General features: G+C 36.0%; 2 protein-coding genes across 2 annotated transcripts in view; one reads left to right on the top strand and one right to left on the bottom strand.

Annotated features, from left to right (window-relative positions):
• The window catches only part of LOC117340990 (ATP-binding cassette sub-family G member 4-like), a 145,558-nt gene that overhangs the window by 82,433 nt on the left and 35,332 nt on the right, over nt 1-27,793 (bottom strand). The window lies entirely within an intron of this gene.
• Nucleotides 19,777-26,400, top strand: LOC117340992. The gene is made up of 5 exons (XM_033902789.1): nt 19,777-20,120; nt 21,509-21,664; nt 22,220-22,318; nt 24,809-24,907; nt 25,324-26,400. Exons 1-5 carry the CDS (start codon nt 19,857-19,859, stop codon nt 25,507-25,509), a joined length of 804 nt encoding a protein of 267 aa, XP_033758680.1. The 5' UTR covers nt 19,777-19,856; the 3' UTR covers nt 25,510-26,400.

The raw sequence follows: 27,793 nt of genomic DNA, 5'->3' as shown, positions 1-27,793 counted from the left end.
GAATGTCACCATCCCTCTGGTGGATGAAATTCATGACATTCTGCTCATTGGTAGGAATGCCAAACTGGGAAATAATTCAATCATTTCCTATGTTTGTGGCAGACAATGTGTCAGACTGGTTTCTGACTCTGGAAAATGGCCACAGAAATACCGTATCAAAACTTAAGTCAGCCTTCATCGAGCGGTTTAAGTCAGTTACACCCTATGACATTGGCACAATGAATTTAAGGCAGCGAGACAGCGAGAGTGTTGACGACTATTTCGATAGAGTTGTACGAGATACGTCGGACATTGACATCTCCCCACTAGTTCTGGTTGGGATGATTGTGGCAGGCCTACTACCAGATATAGGCCGCATTGTGATGCCACAGGACCCAGAATCTGTACAAAAAGCAAGACGCCTGGCCTTATCTGCAGAGCGAGCAATCAAACACACCAGCCAGGACAGTGTTAACAGAATTGCCAGACTGGAAGACAAAGTGGACTCTATGTCTAACAATCTTCTTAGTGAGATACGGGGGATGTTTGTCTCCACACCAGTTTCTGTGATGGACAGTCATCAGCCACAGCAGCAACAGCATTGGCAACATCAACAAAGAAGGACTCAACCACAGCAACCTCGTCAGCAACGAACAAATCACCAGCAAAGACAGTACAAGCAGCAGCAACACTTCCAGCAACAGCAGCAGCCACAGTTCCAGCCACAGTTCCAGCAACAGCAGCCTCGGCGACAGTGTGGTTGTGGTGAGTACTGCAGTTCAAGATCAGTATGTAAGGCACTAAATAAGCAGTGTAATAACTGTGACAAATATAATCACTTTGCTAGGGTATGTAGGGCTCCCAAAAGGAATCAGAACTATAGGAGTTGAAGGTGTGGGCCTGTTCAAGGACCCCATGCCTTGAATGGGCACAAAGGCAAAACAAAAGCAATACAAATTTCAGAGGTGAATTTGGCATCACCTATGGACAAAAATAGGACTAGGGTTTCAGTAAAAGGTGTAAAAACTCACGCCTTGATTGACACTGGTGCTGATATTTCATGTATGTCTGAAGATTTTTTGAATAAAATAGGGCTGACAAGGAAAGTGCTAAACACGAGAAAACCACATTTTGTTAAAGGAGTTACTCAAAGTACACTTAAGGTGCTAGGTACTGTTAGGATTCCAATCTCATTCAAAGGTGCTGTCATAGATTATACTGTTCATGTTGTTGAAAACTTTTCTTACTCTTTAATACTTGGCTATGATTTCATGAAAGATAACCATGCTTCAATTAACCTGTCTACTAACCACTTACACCTTCATGATGACACAGTCACGGTAGGTATGCTACAGGTAAACCAAGGATTTGCACGCTCTAAGGGTGCAGTTGTCATCAAGGCAAATCACCAAATGGATATACCTGTGAAAATATCTAGGAGGAAGCATGATGACATAGTGCTCTTAGAACCGTGTGGAATCAACCACAACAAAGATATAGCTACAGCTAGGTGCATAGTTAGAGTTGATAAGGGTACAGCTACACTTAGGGTACTTAACCCCACAAACAAAGATGTACACATCCCTAATAACAGACTCCTAGCAGTAGTTACAGACATCGAACACTCATCAGTAGATATCCTCACAGATGAAACACCAAATATCAGTGCTATTCAAACAACAACACAACAACAAAAGGCCAAAAACAACAAACCAAGTTATCAGGACATATCTTTTGATTTTACAGACTCAGATCTTACAGACACTCAAAAACAACTCCTCACATCATTTTTACAAAAGAATAGGGATGTATTTGCTAACAATCTACAAGAGTTAGGCACTACGGATAAATACTATCATCGCATCGAGACAGTTGACAATGCTAGTCCAGTCCGAATGCCTTTCTACAGACAATCTCCCCACATTTTAAAGGAAATTAACAGACAGGTAGACGAAATGTTGGAACATGGCATCATAACACCATCAAATTCAGAATGGCATAGTCCAGTTGTACTGGTTAAAAAACGCAATGGCGAGTTCAGATTTGCTGTAGATTATAGAAAATTAAACAAAGTTACAAAACCTATGTCATTTCCCCTTCCGCGTTTTGAAACTATATTGGACACTATTGGGGAATCAAAAGCAAAATATTTTTCTACACTAGATCTTGCCTCTGGGTTTTGGCAAATACCACTTGACCCCAATACTAAACATAAAGCAGCTTTCATAACTCAATCTGGTGTTTGGGAATGGGAGAAAATGCCATTTGGTCTCACAAATGCACCCATCTCTTTCCAAATGGTTATGACACAGGTCTTGAGAGAACTCAATTGGAAATGTGTACTTTGCTATGTAGACGATATACTTGTCTTCAGTACATCATTTCAGTCTCATCTCAATCACCTAGCACAGGTATTTCACAAATTGAGAGATGCTAGACTCACTCTCAAACCTTCCAAGTGCTTTTTCGCTGTCAAAAAGGTAAAGTACCTAGGTCATATCATATCAAAAGATGGAGTATCTGTAGATCCTGAGAAAACTTCAGCTGTTAGTACCTTTCCAGTTCCTAAAACACAGCATGATATTCGTAGTTTTCTGGGTATGTGTAACTACTATCGTAGATTTATAAGATCTTACTCAGAGATATCTTCCCCACTTAGAGACCTGCTTCATAAAGACAAACCATTCATTTGGTCAGATAAGTGTCAAGAGACATTTGACTCTTTGAAGGAGCATCTTTTGTCAGCTCCAATTCTCGCTTACCCTGACATAAACAAAGATTTTATTCTCACTTGTGACGCAAGTGATGGGTCAATTGGCTACATTCTTAGTCAGTTAGATGAGGAAAACAGGGAGCATGTTATAGCGTACGGTGGACGCTCATTACAGGGTTCACAGCGCAGATGGACAACATATGACAAGGAATGTTATGCTATCCTTAAAGGTATTGAAGCCTACAATACTTATTTGTCCCACAAACCTTTTACGGTTTATACTGACCACAAAGCTCTGGTATGGTTAAAAGAGAAGAAACAGTTGGGAGCTCGGCTCCAGCGCTGGGTAACAGACATCCAGCAGTTCGACTTTGTGGTAAAACATATCAAAGGTAAGAAAAACACATCTGCTGACGCCCTTAGTCGACGCCCTTACCCTCTCAAGCTAGTCACAGAAGAAAACCATGACGAAGGAGTGGAACCTCCTACTATATTTCTTTGTGAAACAGATCAAGGCTTAGAGTTTCAAGAAAACTGCCTTCCAAATTTGTTTGATGACAACATTCCCAATGAAACAGAGAATGATGAAATTAGTGAAAACGTCATAGTGACTAATGTCAATCCAATGTCTGTAGATAGAGAAATCACTCAAGTGGAGCTGTTTTATGAGGATAATGTTGATATATCCATTCAGGCCATTGAACAAGGTGATACAGACATAGATACACAGATAGATAATATGACAGATATGGGTCAGCAACAGAAAGATTGCCCAGAATTACATGACACATATGTTTACTTAGAGAGCAAACAACAGACACTCCCAGAGGACAATAAAAAGGCTAGACAAATAGCAATAAATGCACAACAATACAGCATCCTTAACAATACATTGTATCACTGGCACCAAAGACGAGCTCATCGTTTACCAAACAATGATAAATACATACAACAACTTGTCCTACCAAAAACACTCAGACATGATGCGTTGTTGTCATATCATGACAATCGTGCAGGTGGAGCTCACCTGGGTACCAAACGTGTATATGAGGCACTGAAACAAAGATTCTACTGGCCAGGGATGCATCAAGATGTAGAGGATTATATTACTGCATGTGATAGGTGTCAGAGGATAAAGGTCAATAGACAAGCACGACCACCACCATTGACTCCGCTACCAGTACCAGGTGACACATTAGAGCGTTGGCACATGGATATTTTAGGTCCCCTAACAGAAACTAAAGAAGGTTATAAATACATTCTCTTAGTTGTAGATAGTTTTTCCAAATGGACAGAAGCTATCGCTCTCAAAACACAAGAAGCCACAGAAGTTGCTCGAGGCTTGTATGAACAAATCTTTACTAGATATGGTGCCCCAAAGATTCTGTTGTCGGACAGAGGTCAAAATTTTATGTCCAAATTAGTCAATGCTCTTTGTGAACTATTTTCAATCACTCACCATCACACAAGCTCCTATCACCCACAAACAAATGCAACATGTGAACGTGTTAACAGTACACTTGCACAAGCACTTAGGGCTTACTGTGACAAAGAGCAGCAAAATTGGGTATCATTGTTGCCAGGTATTATGATGGCATTCAGGATGTCACCATCTACTCAGTCCACAGAATATTCTCCTTTCTATATGTTGTTTGGTAAGGAAATGCGCATGCCTTTTGATGTTGCACTCATGCCTAAAGACAATATGTCCCGTGATGCGAAACAGCACATTGAGGATTTGATCAGTCGTCTGAAGGTAGCACATAACATAGCTACCGAAAACATCAAAACTGCACAAGCAAAGAGTAAACAGAGACATGATGTAAAAGCAAAGGAACCAGGGTTTAAACTTCGTGATAAGGTGCTTTTAAAAGTACATCACACACCAAAGGGTCTAAGCCCCAAATTGCACGACAAGCAAACCGGACCGTTTTACATCTGTGAAGTACTACCAAACAATACTTACAAACTTAGACAATGCTCAGATCACAAACAAATGCGGGCAACATACAATGCTAGCCAACTGAAACCATACAACAATCCCGACTTTCGCAGGCTTCAGCCAGATCCACCAAACCCACAGTTACAACCAAATCAACCAAACCCACAGTTACAACCAAATCAACCAAACCCACAGTTACAACCAAATCAACCAAACCAACGGTTACAACCAAATCAACAAATACAACCAAATATACTACAAAGACAACCACAACCAAAACAACAAAATCAAACACAAGGTCACCCAACTCGTCCACAAAATCAAACACAAGGTCACCCAACTCGTCCACAAAATCAAACACAAGGTCACCCAACTCGTCCACAAAATCAGACACAAGGTCACTCAACTCGTCCACAAAATCAAACACAAGGTCACTCAAACCGTCCACAAAATCAAACACAAGGTCACCCAATTAGTCCTCAAAACCAATCACATGGTGGACCAGTTTATCAACAGAGTCAACCACACAAACATGGTAAGGCAAATCAACAAAACAAAGATTCTTCACAGAATCCACAATATACACAGTCTCCAAGAATAGGAATCAACCCGCATCAGAGCTCTCAACACATCAAACAAAATGGACAAAACAAAAATGTTGCTGATAAGCAAAGGAGGCAAATTTTACACTCTCAAGGTCATCTTAATGATGATACCTCCAGTGACCTATCTACAAATGATAGACAAACATATCCTATAAAGAAAATTCTCAGAAAGAAACTGATAGGTGGGATACCGCATTATCTAGTTCAATGGGAAGGATATAGCAAACGCACTTGGCAACCAGAGACAGATTTTAGTCAAGATCTCCTTGAAGAGTTCAATTGTAAATATACCCCACAAGGGAAACGAAGGAAACGTCCAGTAACTTACTTTAAACGCAAGTAAGGTTAACAAGAGAAAAAAAAAGTTACCTGGGTGCACCTTTCAGTGAACAAATGTCATTTTAAGGCGAACATTATTGTATTGATACTGTGAAAAGAAATGTCCAGTCAGCTGACAATATTTCATAAATATCTAGACTTCTATTTTTCAAATTTTCAAAATTCTTAGTTCTAAAATTCTAGTGGTTCAGTTACCCTTACAGTTTATACTGTAGTTCTATAGTGCTAAAGTGTCTGATCAACACTAAAACCTGACTGACCACAAATTTTTTTTTCTTATTCGTTGTAGGGAACATTTGGACAAATCTAATCACTAGTCTCATACAAGGATATGTGGTTCTCGCGCTGATGATGACCCTTGTAATTGGACAACCCCAGATTCCAGACACTAAAGACAACACATTGTCTAGATTGAACTACGGAGTAGTATTCCAAAAGGAAAGTCCCATGCATCTCTCAAGAGAATATTGGCTTCATACATTTGCCGTGGACATTCCAAAACCAGTTATGTCGGTACAGATGCCAAGATGTAAACATAGCCATGTATCATGTCATGTTTTGAATAGTGTTGTTTTACAAGTAAATGCACTGAAACACAGAACCTTAGTTCAGGTTCAGGAAATAGTATCAAACATACTTAACTTGATTCCACAGTCTAAGATGTTTAGAGATAATAGGTCTCAAAGATCAATTTTACCATTTATAGGACAATTGTCTAGAGGTCTGTTTGGTACAGCTACCATGGATGATGTCAATGTATTAGCCAGACATGTTAATGCACTAATTAGGAGAACACAGAAAGTAACTAGAGCAGTTGAACAACATGGTTCACATCTGTCATCTTACATGAATGTAGTAGATGAAAGAATTTCTAATCTTAAGTCAGGTATTGAGCAAAATTTTCACACAATCAACAACCTATTACACACATTTAGGTTTTCATTTGAACACTTAGAAATCACACTTACAAACATTTCTGGAATGCTAGCTGAGCAAGTTCAGAAAGCTAACCAACTTGAAATCACCTTTCTTTCCTTTCAATCTTCCGCGTTTTTGAAACTATATTGGACACTATTGGGGTAATTCAAAAGCAAAATATTTTTCTCCACTAGATTCTGCCTCTGGGTTTTTGGCAGATACCACTTGACCCCAATACTAAACATTAAGCAGCTTTCATAACTCAATCTGGTGTTTGGGAATGGGAGAAAATGCCATTTGGTCTCACAAATGCACCCATCTCTTTCCAAATGGTTATGACACAGGTCTTGAGAGAACTCAATTGGAAATGTGTACTTTGCTATGTAGACGATATACTTGTCTTCAGTACATCATTTCAGTCTCATCTCAATCACCTATCACAGGTATTTCACAAATTGAGAGATGCTAGACTCACTCTCAAACCTTCCAAGTGCTTTTTCGCTGTCAAAAAGGTAAAGTACCTAGGTCATATCATATCAAAAGATGGAGTATCTGTAGATCCTGAGAAAACTTCAGCTGTTAGTACCTTTCCAGTTCCTAAAACACAGCATGATATTCGTAGTTTTCTGGGTATGTGTAACTACTATCGTAGATTTATAAGATCTTACTCAGAGATATCTTCCCCACTTAGAGACCTGCTTCATAAAGACAAACCATTCATTTGGTCAGATAAGTGTCAAGAGACATTTGACTCTTTGAAGGAGCATCTTTTGTCAGCTCCAATTCTCGCTTACCCTGACATAAACAAAGATTTTATTCTCACTTGTGACGCAAGTGATGGGTCAATTGGCTACATTCTTAGTCAGTTAGATGAGGAAAACAGGGAGCATGTTATAGCGTACGGTGGACGCTCATTACAGGGTTCACAGCGCAGATGGACAACATATGACAAGGAATGTTATGCTATCCTTAAAGGTATTGAAGCCTACAATACTTATTTGTCCCACAAACCTTTTACGGTTTATACTGACCACAAAGCTCTGGTATGGTTAAAAGAGAAGAAACAGTTGGGAGCTCGGCTCCAGCGCTGGGTAACAGACATCCAGCAGTTCGACTTTGTGGTAAAACATATCAAAGGTAAGAAAAACACATCTGCTGACGCCCTTAGTCGACGCCCTTACCCTCTCAAGCTAGTCACAGAAGAAAACCATGACGAAGGAGTGGAACCTCCTACTATATTTCTTTGTGAAACAGATCAAGGCTTAGAGTTTCAAGAAAACTGCCTTCCAAATTTGTTTGATGACAACATTCCCAATGAAACAGAGAATGATGAAATTAGTGAAAACGTCATAGTGACTAATGTCAATCCAATGTCTGTAGATAGAGAAATCACTCAAGTGGAGCTGTTTTATGAGGATAATGTTGATATATCCATTCAGGCCATTGAACAAGGTGATACAGACATAGATACACAGATAGATAATATGACAGATATGGGTCAGCAACAGAAAGATTGCCCAGAATTACATGACACATATGTTTACTTAGAGAGCAAACAACAGACACTCCCAGAGGACAATAAACAGGCTAGACAAATAGCAATAAATGCACAACAATACAGCATCCTTAACAATACATTGTATCACTGGCACCAAAGACGAGCTCATCGTTTACCAAACAATGATAAATACATACAACAACTTGTCCTACCAAAAACACTCAGACATGATGCGTTGTTGTCATATCATGACAATCGTGCAGGTGGAGCTCACCTGGGTACCAAACGTGTATATGAGGCACTGAAACAAAGATTCTACTGGCCAGGGATGCATCAAGATGTAGAGGATTATATTACTGCATGTGATAGGTGTCACAGGATAAAGGTCAATAGACAAGCACGACCACCACCATTGACTCCGCTACCAGTACCAGGTGACACATTAGAGCGTTGGCACATGGATATTTTAGGTCCCCTAACAGAAACTAAGGAAGGTTATAAATACATCCTCTTAGTTGTAGATAGTTTTTCCAAATGGACAGAAGCTATCGCTCTCAAAACACAAGAAGCCACAGAAGTTGCTCGAGGCTTGTATAAACAAATCTTTACTAGATATGGTGCCCCAAAGATTCTGTTGTCGGACAGAGGTCAAAATTTTATGTCCAAATTAGTCAATGCTCTTTGTGAACTATTTTCAATCACTCACCATCACACAAGCTCCTATCACCCACAAACAAATGCAACATGTGAACGCGTTAACAGTACACTTGCACAAGCACTTAGGGCTTACTGTGACAAAGAGCAGCAAAATTGGGTATCATTGTTGCCAGGTATTATGATGGCATTCAGGATGTCACCATCTACTCAGTCCACAGAATATTCTCCTTTCTATATGTTGTTTGGTAAGGAAATGCGCATGCCTTTTGATGTTGCACTCATGCCTAAAGACAATATGTCCCGTGATGCGAAACAGCACATTGAGGATTTGATCAGTCGTCTGAAGGTAGCACATAACATAGCTACCGAAAACATCAAAACTGCACAAGCAAAGAGTAAACAGAGACATGATGTAAAAGCAAAGGAACCAGGGTTTAAACTTCGTGATAAGGTGCTTTTAAAAGTACATCACACACCAAAGGGTCTAAGCCCCAAATTGCACGACAAGCAAACCGGACCGTTTTACATCTGTGAAGTACTACCAAACAATACTTACAAACTTAGACAATGCTCAGATCACAAACAAATGCGGGCAACATACAATGCTAGCCAACTGAAACCATACAACAATCCCGACTTTCGCAGGCTTCAGCCAGATCCACCTAACCCACAGTTACAACCAAATCAACCAAACCCACAGTTACAACCAAATCAACCAAACCCACAGTTACAACCAAATCAACCAAACCAACGGTTACAACCAAATCAACAAATACAACCAAATATACTACAAAGACAACCACAACAAAAACAACAAAATCAAACACAAGGTCACCCAACTCGTCCACAAAATCAAACACAAGGTCACCCAACTCGTCCACAAAATCAGACACAAGGTCACCCAACTCGTCCACAAAATCAGACACAAGGTCACTCAACTCGTCCACAAAATCACACACAAGGTCACTCAAACCGTCCACAAAACCAAACACAAGGTCACCCAGTTCGTCCTCAAAACCAATCACATGGTGGACCAGTTTATCACCAGAGTCAACCACACAAACATGGTAAGGCAAATCAACAAAACAAAGATTCTTCACAGAATCCACAATATACACAGTCTCCAAGAATAGGAATCAACCCGCATCAGAGCTCTCAACACATCAAACAAAATGGACAAAACAAAAATGTTGCTGATAAGCAAAGGAGGCAAATTTTACACTCTCAAGGTCATCTTAATGATGATACCTCCAGTGACCTATCTACAAATGATAGACAAACATATCCTATAAAGAAAATTCTCAGAAAGAAACTGATAGGTGGGATACCGCATTATCTAGTTCAATGGGAAGGATATAGCAAACGCACTTGGCAACCAGAGACAGATTTTAGTCAAGATCTCCTTGAAGAGTTCAATTGTAAATATACCCCACAAGGGAAACGAAGGAAACGTCCAGTAACTTACTTTAAACGCAAGTAAGGTTAACAAGAGAAAATTACCTGGGTGCACCTTTCAGTGAACAAATGTCATTTTAAGGCGAACATTATTGTATTGATACTGTGAAAAGAAATGTCCAGTCAGCTGACAATATTTCATAAATATTTAGACTTCTATTTTCAAATTTTCAAAATTCTTAGTTTTGAAATTCTAGTGGTTCAGTTACCCTTACAGTTTATACTGTAGTTCTATAGTGCTAAAGTGTCTGATCAACACTAAAACCTGACTGACCACAAATTTTTTTTTTCTTATTCGTTGTAGGGAACATTTGGACAAATCTAATCACTAGTCTCATACAAGGATATGTGGTTCTCGCGCTGATGATGACCCTTGTAATTGGACAACCCCAGATTCCAGACACTAAAGACAACACATTGTCTAGATTGAACTATGGAGTAGTATTCCAAAAGGAAAGTCCCATGCATCTCTCAAGAGAATATTGGCTTCATACATTTGCCGTGGACATTCCAAAACCAGTTATGTCGGTACAGATGCCAAGATGTAAACATAGCCATGTATCATGTCATGTTTTGAATAGTGTTGTTTTACAAGTAAATGCACTGAAACACAGAACCTTAGTTCAGGTTCAGGAAATAGTATCAAACATACTTAACTTGATTCCACAGTCTAAGATGTTTAGAGATAATAGGTCTCAAAGATCAATTTTACCATTTATAGGACAATTGTCTAGAGGTCTGTTTGGTACAGCTACCATGGATGATGTCAATGTATTAGCCAGACATGTTAATGCACTAATTAGGAGAACACAGAAAGTAACTAGAGCAGTTGAACAACATGGTTCACATCTGTCATCTTACATGAATGTAGTAGATGAAAGAATTTCTAATCTTAAGTCAGGTATTGAGCAAAATTTTCACACAATCAACAACCTATTACACACATTTAGGTTTTCATTTGAACACTTAGAAATCACACTTACAAACATTTCTGGAATGCTAGCTGAGCAAGTTCAGAAAGCTAACCAACTTGAAATCACCTTTCTTTCCTTTCAATCTTCCATCCAGTCTTTGCTCGAAGGTAAATTAACACCATTTCTGTTACCAAAACAGGTCATTGATGAAACAATGAGGGAAATACAGGATATATTATCAAAGAAGTATTCTGGATTTCATCTGATTATGTCAAGTCCTGCTGAGATGTATAAGAAAGCTGAATTCTTCTATACTAGAAATGACTCTACTCTTTATCTTACTGTAAGATTTCCTATTGCATCTCGTGCAAACTCTCTAACCCTGTATCGCATTCACTCTCTCCCTGTACCTGTTAATAACACTACCCAGCATGCCACACAGTTGATGGATTTACCCGATTACTTTGCTGTTACATATCATAAGCAGTTTTACACTTCTCTGACTAGTCGTCAGCTTATGACTTGTGACCGTAGTGAATCATACCTGTGTGACTTTAATATACCATTAACACCTGCTACAGTGTCCTCATGCATTTGGGCTTTGTTTGTAGATGACAAAACTCAGATTCACAAACACTGTAACTTCCGCTTTCGCAAATCTTTACTAAAACCAACTGTACTGGAAATATCACCATCTTCTGTTCTTGTGTACAATACACCAAAGGTTTCTGTGAACTGTCCAACTAACCAGTACATCATACCAGGGTGCTCATTTTGTATCCATACAATCCCTTGTATGTGTACCTTGTCTTCTCAAGTTTGGTATTATGCTCCTAGATTAATCCATTGTATCAACAACACAAAAGAGCAGATAACTCCATTATATCCAGTCAATCTAGCTTTACTACAAGAATTTTTCAATGCATCACAAATAACTGCTATCTCAGCTGACAGCACATTTAGTTCACCTACTCCTATCAATATACCAAACTTTAAATTATACAACCATTCATTTTCAAAATTTCTAGCTGCAGATGAAAAATCTCATTTAAGTCTGAGAAAGATGGCAGAGGCCACTAAGAAAGACCAGATGATTTTTGAAACTTTAGCAGAGCCTTTATTAGATGGACAAATAGATATCGATCAGTCATGGATAGATAAACGCACTATTCTTACATTAGTTGCAATTAGCATTGCGTCATTGTCATTGATCGCAGTTGTATTTATACTTTTTAAACTTAGGAACTTATCTACTTCACTATTAGTGTTACAACAAGTTAGTCAAGTTAAATCCATGACACCACCAACATTTGATTATGCAAATCCAACCACAGCACTTACCGAGTCAGAGTTTCCTATTTCTGTAGAAATTTTTCAACAATTTACATGGATTCATGCATCAGTGTTCCTAAATGTTATTATACTAGTCCTTGTCCTTGCTATTTTGGTTCTTATTTGCAAAAGAAAGAAGAAAGGTACTATTTTGTTTTTAGAAATTACCAACAGTTCAGACTGTCAATTAATTCCTATTATGCACCTGCCTTTGTGTCCATCCTATTGGGATATAAAACACCCCCATGATATCTCTGATATCAGTCTGGATCCTTTTCCATCATGTAAACTTAGAGTAGACTGGCCAGGTTTCAATATTACCAATCAATTAACTAAACAAAGCATTTCAGTTCAAAATAGTTTGAATATTCATCTTTGGCAATATTTTGCAGTCAAAAAATTACTGCAGCAGCCATTTTGTGTTCATATTCTAATTTCTCATCAAGGCATTTATCAACCTCTTACACCAGATGTAGTTGGAGGCTCTGATCACTCAAACACACCTGCCAGCACTTTTAAATATTCAAATGATCTTTACCCTAATTTAAATACTTAGGACAGTTCAATTTGCTGCCTATATACAACTGATCTGAATGTGGTACTCAAACATACTTTATTGTACACATAGAAAACTTTGCATACAGGGTATGCCTGTTTGATATGTATATCACTTTGTCATGTTGTTTTTTTTTACTTTTATTATTTTCACTTTGTACCTGTGTTTATATGTTTATTCATTTTTATAACTAGTACCAACCTCCTGTCCTATATTCAACTAAAACACATATTTTGTTTAGCTTTGAGGGACCAAAGCTTTTGTGGCTAAGGGAGAGTTGTTATGCCAGAAATGGCACTGAGTTTGAAAAGGGTACAATTATGTAAAACTACATAATTGAGAATTTATTTTGTAAATATCAATGTTTTTCATTTTCAATATTTCACAGAAATATTCTTATACATGTAGACACTTGAATAGCATTCCAGATAGGTACAATGTAAATAAAAAGATAAGATTCTTAATTCCCTAACAATGACCTCAATTGATGTATACCTATTTTTAGATGTTAATTCGGTTACGAACAAATTTGGTTACAAACAAATCTGTAGCAGATGTTTGGTAACAAAACATCCATTAGGCAGTCAATTAGGCCACAGTGAGACACAATAGGGGTTAAGGTGTTGACAACCCCGGGGCTCACCACCCCTAATTGCAAACTTGTATTTTAAGGTGTTAGGTACGCTAAGCATGCGCGTTTCGACCCCTGGGAGCGACGGACAGCGAGGTTAGCGTGGGTCAAGTCACTTGAAGCTTGACCACCGTGAAATAAACATCGAAAGTTAACCTCTGCTGTTTGTTCTCCTCAACAGGTAAGACAATTTCATTAAGTCACTTTAAAAAGTTCTAAAATGTTTAAAGTTCTTTATTCAGTATGCAATGTCCATGTATATTCATTAATTATTACAAGCCTTTATTGAAACTTTATTTGCAAGGTTTATGACATTTTCTTTGTATTTCTATTTGAGTATTTTTGAGAAATTGAACTGTTGTAAATAGATTTTCAATTGTAAATTAATTGTAAACCTTAATCTATAGGAATATGTTACATTTTGAGTACAGTATATAATTTTAGTGATAAAATGCCTAATAATTAATTGGTTAATATTATTCTTCCAAAGTGTTACATTAAAAGTCATTGTTCATAACCTTCAGATATTATTGGTAAATTAAAAGGGAATTATTATATTGTGAATTATCAGACAAAGTTAAATATTTAAATACGAGTTATCTCCCTTGTGTTTCCTGTAAAGTTGTCTAAAATACACACTCAACTTCTCCTGTCAAGTTACCTCAATTCTGATAAGATAACGATGATTCAAGCTCAATCGAGACTAGATCATGAATTGTAAGTAATTCAGTTACTCAAATATTGTAGAAGAACGCTATAGATCGGATATGCGTTTAGTTATTGTAAATTATCGAGTTTTGTCAGACGCGCGTAAATTGTCAGACATTGTTTGGTATTTAGGACTAGTATAGCAGACAGACTGTATTGTGAGGAAGTATTAACTTCAGTATATGATTGTATATTTTTCTTGTGTGAATAGTTTAGTGTTGTTCCATTCTTGTTTTATTAATTTGCAGTTCCGCATAACTTTGATTTATCTAACTAGAATAATTCAGGTGTTCATAAGGTTAGGCGGAAATAGGCCACGCCCCTCTCATCACTCCCTGTCATAAACCGGAAGTGATTATAACTGTAAACAGTAACACGTGCTAGCTGTCAAACAAGTCGGGTCACAGTCTAGTTACTAGTGTAAAATATATATATTACTGAATCTATTAGTAATCAGTTATTTTAAGGGATTGGGTAGTAGGAATATTAAATAGTATATTCTAAAGTAAATGTTTTGGAACTAGATTTTATTTTATTTTTAATCACTTTGTTTTGTGTTTATATTCTGTGGTTGCAAGAATATCAGATATTGTATTATTTGTAATCTGAAGTACAAATGTATGTGTATCTATACTAAATGGTTATTTAGATTTTATGTACATGTTTTGGTAGTTGTGATTATAACTGAATAATTGTATATTGAAATAATTAAAAGTTTAAATTATAGTTCAAACTCTGTACAATCTTTCGAACAGATGTAAACATTTTATTCTCAACATTTGGCAGGTCTAATATTAAATTATATGTGAAATTGTATCAAATTGTATATCACTTGAAGCTTGACCACCGTGAAATAAACATCGAAAGTTAACCTCTGCTGTTTGTTCTCCTCAACAGAATCTAGCCTTAAGGGAATCTCCCTATTCAGTGTCAAAAACACGTCACCCCACACGAAGAGTGCATAAAACATGTATGGATTTTAACTAACTGAGAACTTTAACTAAATATGTTTTTACGTGCACAGTGACACCACACCAAATCTTCATGCGCACACTAGAAACTATATATAGGACGATTATCTAAGTACAGATTCAGTCTAACAAGCTTCAGCTTACAACGACGGTGACAACGAAATCGTAAAGACAGTCGGTCATGCATCACGATGTCAGTTAAGGCATCCATTCCCATACCAGGCTGGCAAAGACACGGTTAATTAATCATATTTGAGAGCAGAATTATGGAACATTACTTCAAAAACAAACACTAAGATGATGGCTGGAGGATTTACTTAGTACTCACATGGAAAGACATATGTCGGCATATGCATATGCCCACAGCCAGTATATGTATCGTAATGGCCACCATTTTGGGTAACTAATGATAAAAATAGAAACGGAAGGCGGTCTGAAAAAATCCGGATTTTTTCTGTATATAAGGGGTCAAAATTTTATTAACTCAAATAATTTTGATTTTTGTATTGTGGTTTAATTTATTAAACTGATGAAAAATAAAATGAGAAAATACAAGGTATTTTTGAACGATTCATAAAATTGAAACTTCAAAAATATTAAAATATTTAATTGTATGTAGAAAAAAAACAAGGCTTTGTACAATTCTGTTCATGCAATTAGTTATATTTATTTTATTTGTTTTTCGTAATTTTTTTTCATAATATTTTTTTTTGTATGTTTTGATTAAAAATGCAAATTTTCAGTGTTTGGTAGATTAAATTAAATAATATAGAAATATTCAATGGGTTCTTGCTATGCTTCATTACCCCATAACCCTGGTTATCACCAGATATATATATATATAGGTTGGCAACACTGATTGTTTAATGGACGAAAATGTTGATATGAACGACTTCTTGGAAACTAAGCAATGGATAATTGTTTCAATTTTAGTGGTACTGGTAGAATTACGGACTTAAGTCCGTGGTAGAATCCCTTGGTGGCAGGGGACTTAATGGGAATGTCAAAAAGGGATCACTTTCGCATTATTGACATTTACTTTTTCCCTAGTGGAAATTAACAATGCCTATAACTTAATTTTTGTGCTTGGAATTTATAATTAAAATACATTATAAGCTAAATTGTAGTTGCTCTGCTGCTGGCAATACTATAGGTGAGTGCATCCTCGGTCCCAGGTGAAAATCGCACTATCGCTTAAATAAGCGATAGTGCGATTTTCACCTGGTGCCGAGGATGAGGTGAGTGATACAGGACCTCTAGGTGTCTTGTTCTCTATATGCTAGGGCTCATCAAGTATATATTAAAGAATAAATTCCATCAGAACATAACTAATACCAGCATAAAAGTAACAGCATTAATAAATGCTATTACTTTTATGCTGGTATTAGTTATGTTTTTATGCTGGTGTAAGTTATGTTCTGATGGTAATAATTTTAACCATAACAATATAAACTTGTTTCTTAGGCAAAGAGAAGTTTGTACTGGATTCAACTGCTAGGATTACTTTTGTGCTGGAAGAAGATGGCACAGAAATTGACACATCCTATTTCAAAACGCTTCCGGCAAACACAAAACTCATCCTACTTGTAGATGATGATGTTTGGCAACCAGTTGCAGGTAACCTAATCTTTTTTTTTTCATGGAGTTGGTTAGGGCTATCTTGATGTTGTCGAAAGTAATCAATTGATGAGATTCATGAACATATGACAAAAGTATATGTTGAAGTTACAAACTCATTGATGTTTACAAAATTACTCTCAATTTTTCTTTACCAAAGTTTATGATTTTATAACACTGAAATTGCTGATTTGATTATCATAACTTTCATTTAAGCTATGCATTACTAATATCTAAAATGGAATGGATATAAATCCTTTCTGATTTGCATAACAAAACAGAAAACATGAAACTATATATATATATATATATATACTGACAAGAATCAATGTTGATTTGAGAGAGTAATTTTTTGAAAATGATAACTATAATAAATATACATGTATTTAGGCCTGTTGAAATATATTCCTATAATTACCAGATGTGTACATGTAATTCTGAATATTGCATATTGTCAATATAAGCTTGTAGAGTATTATTTGGAAGGGAAATGGAAACTACGTACAGTGATAAATCTACGTGCTGAAAATGTTCAAATAACAACAAAACTGAAATAGGGACAGAGAAGACTACCCGGGCGTTTAGAAGTCTATATTAGTTAATCTTGAGAAATTCAAAAATATTTCCATACAATAGACTTATTTCCTGGGGAGGTGTCTGCGAGCCCTGCCATATTTACCATACATATATGTATGATTTGCATGCTATATCATAGTGAACTGTGTAACCCGATCATCGATTATGAGGGAACGCAATCGATTATCACAATCGGTTCATCACTAACGAACATAATACAGAAGAAATTGATTTCAGCATATATATGCTGAAATATAATATGCAACATCTCATTCTCGTTTTAATCAAAGTTTTAAGATTTAATTAGATAATTTTATATTCAATTGATTTAGCAATATACTTGTATGCAGCAAATATACAAAAAAAATCAGAGTTACTTTTGTCTTAAAAAAGTGATCAACATGTGTTTGTTACATATATGAAGGATTCCAGGTTCCACAACTGAATATCCAAGTCCGGAACTTCTGGAATATTCTCGATTCATGACGCACCAGTATCTACAATAATCATTTGTCTTAATATTTTTTTCAAAACCTCGGTTAGAGTACTTGGGTTAATTAATTTCAAAATTCCTTGCAATTTAACTTTTAGATTTGTCATTCTTATCCACAGCCTGTATAAGTTCAAATTACTTTTCAATCGTTAATTGTTCCCATTGAATTAACTGATTTCAAATTAATTGATAAACATCAACAAAGAAGATGAAGGCATTTGAACTTGGATTAATTTCTAGTTCAAATTAAGCGGTATTTCATTATATCCGAGATCATACTAAGGATTTAGACCCTGTTTGTGAAATTAGAAACATGATCCATATAAATTAACCACAAAAACCAAAAGTTGAGTGTTTTAATTGTGCATGTAGCACATATTGCTGTAGGTTGACTTACTTAATTAGAACCTTTTCTACTGAGTAACACACAAGGATTTTTAAATATGGTTTATTAGGAAGATTTGGTTTAGCTTCTCTTGGAAAAACCCTGTTGTTTGTACAAAATAGTTCAATAGCAAGCGGTCACTCCTCCAAACAGAGTCTAAATCCTTAATGTGGGTTCAACTGAATATCGATCACTGTGTAAGTATAAACATTTTCACATATGCTGGGAAATGCAACGATACAGTATGCAAATAATTGGTTGAAGATGTTATTTATTTGTATACGGAGCAAATGTAACATTCTTTCCTAAACTTGGATGGGATCATTTCATAAGTACGTTTATAGAGTTATTTTTTTAAGCTAAAATCATGTGCTAGAATTAGGGCATTAAGTAAATGCTTTATGAGATAAGATTTCATAGAAAAAGTTGGCAAGTATGGAAAATGTTGTTATTTTATGTCATATATTTTACAGTTATATAGTCATTTTAGTATTTTTTGAAAGTGACATCAGAAATGAGAGGTTTTCACTGCATTAAATTCTCTTTCAATTAAGCTGTTTAAGACTTGAAAATGTTTGATGTATAGAAACATTGCACTCTATTCAAATTTAAATATCGTCTGCATTCAATGTTCAACATTCTACCTGATGAGAACATTTTTTTAAGATATCTGAAACTTTTGCATACCTATTTATTCCACAGAAAAAGTACAATCCTTGTGATTGGAACAGCTAGTGTGATCATTATCCAAGGTCATAGATCAAATAATATTATGTGCATAGTTTTCCAAAGATCTGCATGATGCGATACCATGGTGTCTGGCATCCGTCAACAATCGACTTCTTCATGATCGCTGATCAGAATTAAACAAATTTGGCTGGTAACATCCCTATGGGGTGGGGAATCAAAATTATACAAATGGTGGACTAGCTAGCTGAGACAGAGGGGCAGGACCTCAGTGGTCAATGTGGCTATAATGACATAAACAACTTCTGTGTAACTTAGCAATGGATATGTCACTCATATTTGGTTTGTAACATCGTTATAGGGCGGAACCAAAAGTGGTTAATTGGGCTTAACTGATATAAAATGCCATACTTTAATGCAGTACTATTGTGGCAGATCAAAACCCTTGGCATATTATCTGCAGAAATATCCAGGTGAGCGATACAGGCTCTCTTGGGCTCTTGTTTATTTTGGTGGCAAATAATGTTACCTGTCACATCCCGTTGCATTGTGTCCTGTCTGATGAAATGCAAATTGTAACCAGATACTATGGCCAAAGTAAAGGAAAGTGGGGACATTGGTTTCATAAACATTTTCTAAACTTTTCATATTTGTTTAAACTCTGGTAACAATTACAAATATGTGCACACACAAATTTATTTCTGTATTTGTTAAAACAAGTGAAGTCAATGTGTGGTTTTCTTTTAAAACTAAAAATATTTCTTAGCTAGTACATGTATTAAAAATACTATTTTGGCAGGGACAAAAGAAGAACCAAGGACCCATTACGGTTGTGGCTGGGTGGCAACATTACAGTTATTCCAGAAGTTCATACACTATCATGAAAAGTAGCAAGAACCACTTACAGATAGGGCCGAGGCCATTGAAATTAGTACGAACATTGGCGTATGAAGATGTCATGGAAAATCTTAAAAACACATTTTTCCCCAGTGGAAAAAATTTCACAGGGAAGATAGCAAAAATGGAGCAGAAGCTGGGAAATGCTAAAGGTGAAACAATTGCCGTTAGTGGCTTTACACTGGGGTCGTTTGTGGACTCACTACACTCCCAGAAGGCCCGGATTTATTTATTGACCAAACCCAAGGTATAGTATATAGGTTGAATAAACCGACTTATTACATTTTTACCAGTGAAATATCAAAAATATTCATTTCATAAAAGTGATATTCTTCACTAGTGAAAAATATCACTTTTGCTGGTTTGACCAATCAAATCAAAAATTACAAAATGCAAAAAAAATTGACCAATCAGAAAGCCCGACATGCAAGTCGGCACAGGAGCAGGGGGCACAACTGGGTCTTTTTGTTTACAAAACCTTCGATGAAGGTTTGGTTAGCATACAGAGTAGATTTTTCATTAAAAAATGTAATAAACAGAAACTCTAACAGTGTATTCAGTAATACCAAATATATTTCACTCGTGTGGCTAATTATTTTGATATTTTATACTCGTGCTGCGCACTCGTGAAAAATATAAAAAAAAATAGCCCCAGTCGTGAAATATATTTGGTATTAATGAAGACACTGTTAGATATCCTCTATATCTTTCTGGTAGAATCAATATGCATGTCTCAAGTTCATTTATCAAACACATTTTGTGTGTTGATAATACCTAACCTTCCTATGACATTTGATATAATATAAAAATATTATGTCACAATCATCGAAGGTAGGGTTAATCGTACTGAAACTGAGAATTATTTTTACTGCAAATAAACTTGGAATTTGTGTATGTGATGTAGTGCACATATGACAAGTACTGATTGTAATGGGAACCATTACAGATGTCCCCCAAAATACCCCGTAGTCGTATCATTGTGATCTGTATCCCTCATAACCCCTACGTAGCCATTTTCATCTATTTAAATTTCGACCAATCAGAGGTCAATGTTTTGTTTCCATGGCAACTGACCTTTTCAAAATGGTTTACCACGTTGTTTGCTATCCCTCAAAACCCCTTTGTACCAATTTTCATCTTAATTAGACAATATTTAAATTTCGACCAATCGGAGGTCCATATTTTATATCCATGGCAACCGACTATTTCGAGCTGGTTATTACGTTGTTCGCAATCCCTTATTACCCTAATGTACCAATTTTCATCTTAATCCGACAACATTTAAATTTCGACCAATCATAGGCCATTTTTTTGTTTCCATGGCAACTGTCCTGTTGGAAATAGTTACCAAGTTGTTCGTAATAATAATAATAAGAAACGGAGCAAACACAATATGTCCCCCACTTCGTTTTGGGTTACATAAATATGCAACTTGGTTACTATAAACAACATTGACTAACAATGTGAAACGTAATAATTAACTATAATACATCACACAACCCTATATGGCTTAAATTGATGTCTGACAGTGATTACTGTTATTAAATGAAATATTACCTAAAGCTATGAAAAATTGATAATTGCCATGAAGAAAGATTGCATGGTTTACATTTTAGTTTTGAAAATATGTTCCAGCTTCTCACATATGAGATTGAAACGTCTAGTTCAGATTCAGACTTTTCTTTGCCCGATTTGGGGTTTGGGTACATTGCCTCTTCCACTTGTACTACGACAGCGGCTGTTGGTGCCCCTATAGCAACTGGATCTCCTGCAGCTATACAGAGCTCAATGGTATGTATATGCCTTTTTTGCAATGTTTTCAGTCCGCCTTCTGATGATGGTGAGCTACTCATCGTAATTCATCCAGCTGCCTGACCAAAAGTTTAGAATTTTGGTCAACTGATCGAGGCTTACCGAGGTTCCGACACAAAGTTCTACACTCTCGGGTAGAATTTCCCTATCCAACATACCTAACATATGATGAACTATTCTCACACCTTTTTTTTCTTAACAGACAAGAGGAAATCAATCCAATATGGCGAAACCCTTTTTTTTGCATTTTTTTCTTGGTCACTGACAATAAAACCAACTACAATTTTTGGAAAAATGAGAAAAAAATATTATGGTATATTTTTGGCGTATACCATGGAAGTTAAACTGACTGTCAAAGTGCGAAGATAACCAATGTAAGCAAAATAATTTTTTCAGAGGTGTTCGGCATTCCAGAAGCTGCTAACTGATATTTTTTAGATCCATGAAAGTTATTGTATCTACAAAAAATCTTTACAGTTTTGGAATGTTACACATTTCAAGATGTTGTATTTGATACTTTTTGTTTTTATTCAGACATTTGGCACCCCATCACAAGCATTGGGGGGATCACCATCATCTGTGCATGTACCGGTACCTTTAGCTGCATCATTCACGAATACAAGTACTCCAACAGTAAGTTTTTAATTCAGAAATATAGATTCATTTACTGTAAAGTGCTTTTATTTTGCGGGGGTTTAGGCATTTTCTTCAGAACGCAAATTCCAAACCCCAGTGAAAATTATGACTGTCGGTATAGACAATTTAAATATAGTTTACATATAGTGAACATATACCAAAATACTTGTTTACCCTTATATTTATTTATGATATATGTAAACAGGATGATATTTCATTTCATTAATTCAAATTTAATTTTCTCTGATGCTGGACTTTCGATATTTATAACATTTTTTTTGTAAGTGTACTTGTAATTAGAGCCCCGCATCGAGAGATGCGGGTGCCCTATAGTAATCATGTTGTCCGTCTGTCTGTCCGTTTTGTTTCTTTTGCACAAAAATGATTGAAGGAGATGAAGGATTTGTCTCAAATTTGAAATAATTTCTCATGCATCCTAGATCAGCTGTGTAATATTTCAGGCAAATCAGATTCAAAATAGCTGCTATAATTAAAGCGGCCATATTGGATTTTGACATTAACATGATAAAACCTATTAAAAGTTAGTCGGTCTTAACTGCTCAATATTTGATTATAACATTATGAAGCAAAGTTGTTAAGAAATAAACAACGAGTTAACTGACCAATGGTCAAAATCAGGGGTCAAAGTCAAATTTTACATATTGATCAAGGTCAAAGGCCAATGTTTTCCTATAATATTATTAAGCAATGATGTTCAAAATTTAGCATGATGTCAACAGACCATATCAAAAGTCATGGTCAAAGGTCAAATTAAAAGGTCAAGGACAAATAAGTATGGTAATTTCAGATCAAGGTCAAAAAGTTTGATGTCACATTCAGAGGTCAATAAAATGTTGCATTTTTTCTGATAAATATTTCCTTGCATTATAATGCAAAATGGTTAAGAATTAAAAAGGACTACGACGATTCCTTCTTACAAATAGTGAAATGGATTAAAGATATAGTGATACACGAGGCTGTGCAGCAAAAATGTTCTATAAATATAAGTTCAGGGGGTTTAGAAATGTGTACAATACATGTACTTCACGGAGAAAGCCAAATTAAGGAAAACTGAACAGGTGCCGACGTGCAGTCACGGGTCAGAGCGCAGGAAATACATGTGTATGTGTATGTGTATAGGTTGTCGATATAAACAGAGACACGCGTGGAGAATTAAATATTCATTCCTCTATGACATATGTGATTCTAACTTGAAAAGATGAATGGATTTTGTACAAACAACATTGGGTTTTACAATGTAACAGATCACCGGGCTATAAACTTCGTTTTCTTGAAGGGAACGAGATGTTACACAACTGTACATACAAGGTATGGCAGCGTTCTGCTTACGAGTTGTAATGCTGTTTTGATTTCATGTGCAATTTATGCGCATGCACTGTATCAGGGTACGAACGTTAATTTATAAATTAGAGTGCCCGCAAAGTTTATTTTTGTAGGTTTTTACATTCAGATGAAATAAGGTTGCCGTCACTTTTAATTTAAAGTATTAATTTTTTAACATCCTCATGAGAACTTCAACGTTTTACAGCTTTTGATAACAATGATGTTTAAGGCTATAGTCCCTTAACAGAAGTTGTTCAGGATTTATCATAAAGGTTCAATATGACATGGCCAGGGTCAAGGTCAGTAGACTCTTGGTTGTAATCAAATTTCTTTTAAGGTAGGACACTTTGCGGGGCCTTTTCTGACATGTCAGTGTTCTAATTGGAAATTTCTATTAAGATCTCTATAAATATTTTTCTAAGAAAGATCTCTGTAGCAGCCGTTTCATTCTTTTATGCATATTGTCTTGCCTGATTAAAGTAGTGAGATTATTATGTAGTTTTAACATTTAACAAATACTTGTATTAACTTTTTTGTGGTTTTTAATTAACAAAAAGACTCAGAGACCTGACCCCTCATTCCTCTAACAGAAACATGTCATGTTTCCTTTATGTCTATAGTATTAAAATAATCCACTATTTAATTGCTGAATCAGGTTTTGACCTTTGAGATTTTGACCTTCCTCATGTACAAACCATTACGAATTTGAATGATTGATTTTATCAATGGGTAAACCTTCGAAAATTCTGTATATTAATATTTATACTGTTGAATAATAATGTATTACAATGTCATTGACGATTGTTTGTGAACAGTTTACTGAAGGTCAATGACCAACCTCTTATGCGTCGAATACCATGAATATAACTCAAGCATTTGACATGGTCGTGAGTTCTTCGAGTTAGTGAAGGTTTTAGCTCACCCGCTGTGGTGTGGCATCCATCATCCATCACACGTCCGTCTGGACGTTCTGTCCAGCATCAACCTTTTCATTCAATCAACTTTGTCTCATTCACAAGAGGTCTAGAGAGCTGATATTGGGCTATTAGAAAGCTGTGATAGAGGGCTACCAAGTTTAATCAAAGGAGGACCCGACTATTCAATATGTTGTACATGTATTTGATATTTTTTGTTTTTATTCAGACATTGGGCACCCCATCACAAGCATCGGGGGGATCACCATCATCTGTGCATGTACCGGTACCTTTAGCTGCGTCATTCACGGATGCAGGTACTCCAACAGTAAGTTTTTAATTTGGAAATATAGATTCATTTAATGCTATTTGTAACTGTACATTAATTGAAAATTTCTGTTGAGATCTATAAATAGTTTTATAGGTCTAAGAAAGATCTCTGTAGCGGCAGTTTCATTCTTTATGCATGTCTTGCCATTAAAGCATTTAGACATTTATGTAGGTTGTACATTTTGCAAAGACATGATAATTATTAATTATTAATTATTAAATTGTTATCATTAATTTTTTTTAATACATCCTGGCCCCATATAGTTAAATTCATGCCAACATTCTTTAATATGGCAGACATTGCCGGACAATATCAGATTACTGTTCACAGATAAATAGAATAAACAATTTTCTGTGAATTAGATACTGTCACTCACGCTAAGTATCACTTTCATATTTTATTTGTACATGTAGGTAAGCTTACGGATTCCAGACGGAGGTCCTAAATGCTGCATCTGTTATGAAAGGCCCAAGTCAGCCTTTTTTATGCCATGTGGGCACACTGCCTGCATGGTTTGTGGAGTGCAATTGCAGTCATCTGGGAGACCATGCCATCAGTGTAGAGCCAGGATCCTGTTTGTGAATTCTTTATTTGATTAGACTGGATAGCTTCATAACATAACAGAATGGGTAACAAAACAGAAAAATAAGAATAATAGCAGAATTTTCCCAAATAACAAACAACATATTTTACAACTCAGCAGTTATTTATTGCAAACTTGTGATTATAACTTGGTATTGGTACAAATTTGAGAAAGATAAATGAATATCTAACCAAACTTGTAACTTTCCGTTATGTTACTGCTGGCACAGCTAATTTGTAATTGCTTTTCAGCTTTCATTTACTTTTAGAGAACCTTTTTTTACGTGTTCTTGATACACATGTTGTCCTGAAGACAAATATAGCCATTTTAAAAGTTGCTGATTTTTTTCAGAGTCTAGTAAACGATTAATTTAACTTAGAAGTCTAAAACATGACTTTGAAGTGTTTAATTCAGTCATATTTTATTTAATGATTGCAAAGTTTTATCGGAAATACTGAAAAAAACTTAGACTTGGTTATCGTTACTGAAAGTTAATTATTTGCAAAAAAAATGTCCTTAACATTGTCTTGTCTTAGTAATAGATTACATCAGGGTTTATAAAATTAAATGCAAAAAACCTCTTTATCCCTTTTTTTCTACAAATGATATTATTAAACTTCATCATTTTTACAAATATCTAATTAATTTTTCTTTACAATTGTCATCAAAGTTAAATAACTACTTTTTAAACATTTTTGGCAGATAAGGTGACAGTTTATTTTCAGTTTTCCATTATGTTACTTTTTAGCCCACCATCATCAGATGGTGGGCTGTTCAAATCGCCCTGCGTCCATGGTCCCTCTGTCCGTCCTTCCGTCCGTAAACAATTCATGTTATCGCTATTTCTCAGAAAGTACTGAAGGTATCTTTCTCAAATTTCATGTGTTGGTTCCCCTTGGTCCCTAGTTGTGCATATTCTATTTTGGGACCGATCAAAATTCAAGATGGCCGACAGGCAGCCATCTTGGATCTTGACAATTAAAGTTTGTTACTGCTGTTTCTCAGAAAGTACCAAAGGGATCTTGCTCAAATTTCATGTGTAGGTTCTCCATGGTCCCTAGTTGTGCATGGTTGATTTTGGGACCGATCAGAATTCAAGATAGCTGACAGGTAGCCATCTTGAATTTTGAAAGTTGAAGTTTGTTACCGCTATTTCTCAGAATGTACTGGAGGGATATTTCTCAAATTCCATGTGTTGGTTCCCCTTGGTCCCTAGTTTTGCTTATTATATTTTGGGATAGATCAGAATTCAAGATAGCCGACAGGCAGCCATCTTGGATTTTGACAATTGAAGTTTGTTACCGCTATTTCTCAGAAAGTACTTAAGGGATCTTGCTCAAATTTCATGTGTTGGTTCCCCTCGGTCCCTAGTTGTGCATATTCCATTTTGGACCGATCGGAATTCAAGATGGCCGACGGGTACCCATCTTGGATTTTGACCATTGTAGTTTGTTACCGCTATATCTGAGGCAGTGCTGAAGGGATCTTTCTCAAATTTCATGTGTAGATTCCCCTTGGTTCCTAGTTGTGCATATTCCACTTTGGGACCAATCGGAATTCAAGACGGCCGACAGGCAGCCATCTTGGATTTTGACAATCGAAGTTTGTTACCGCTATTTCTCAGAAAGTACTGAAGGGATCTTTCTCAAATTTCATGTGTAGGTTCCCCATGGTCCCTAGTTGTGCATGGTCGATTATGGGACTGATTGTAATTCAAGATGGCGGACAGGCAGTTTTGAATTTTGATAGTTGAAGTATGTTATCGCTATTTCTTAGAAGGTACTGAAGGGATCTTTCTCAAATTTCATGTGTATTGTTTCCTCTTGGATTTTGACAATGGAAGTATTGTAAGCCTGTTCTGAAAGAAGGGAAAAGAAGAGAAAAGATCAGTCTTTCATTTGACTGACATAGATCATTTAATGGGCGGCGTCAAGATCCCTCTGGGATCTCTTGTTTTACCTGTTATGTTACCATAAAATAAAATTTCTTAAGAAAAATGTTATTCAAGCTTCATTATTCCTACAAATATCTTAATTTCATTTACTTTGCAATTATCTTCAAAGTAAAACAAAATACTTTTTTAACAGTTTTTGTTGATAAGGTGACGATTTATCTTTGATTTCCATTGTGTTACGTAACATAACGGAAGATTAACACAACAGAATTATTTCACAAAAAATCACTTATTTTCCTAAATGCCATGAGTTTGCTCCAAGTTGAATGTCTCAATTTTCAGAGTTTACCAAAGGTATTATACAGCTATAAAGCAATCATTCAACGATCTCTCGGTGATTAATCAA

The sequence above is a fragment of the Pecten maximus genome, chromosome 13 (assembly GCF_902652985.1).
Source record: "Pecten maximus chromosome 13, xPecMax1.1, whole genome shotgun sequence".
In the NCBI taxonomy this organism is placed as follows: Eukaryota; Metazoa; Mollusca; class Bivalvia; order Pectinida; family Pectinidae; genus Pecten; species Pecten maximus.
Note: the sequence above shows the minus strand (reverse complement) of the source record. Positions and strands in the feature narration are given on the sequence as shown.

Bases quoted from the DNA above. Each gene is read 5' to 3' on its own strand.
- LOC117340992 (XM_033902789.1), top strand. From the start codon at position 19,857: ATGAAAAGTAGCAAGAACCACTTACAGATAGGGCCGAGGCCATTGAAA. The intron at 21,665-22,219 runs GTATGTATATGC...GTTTTTATTCAG, and splicing joins CAGCTATACAGAGCTCAATG to ACATTTGGCACCCCATCACA. The intron at 24,908-25,323 runs GTAAGTTTTTAA...TTGTACATGTAG, and splicing joins CGGATGCAGGTACTCCAACA to GTAAGCTTACGGATTCCAGA.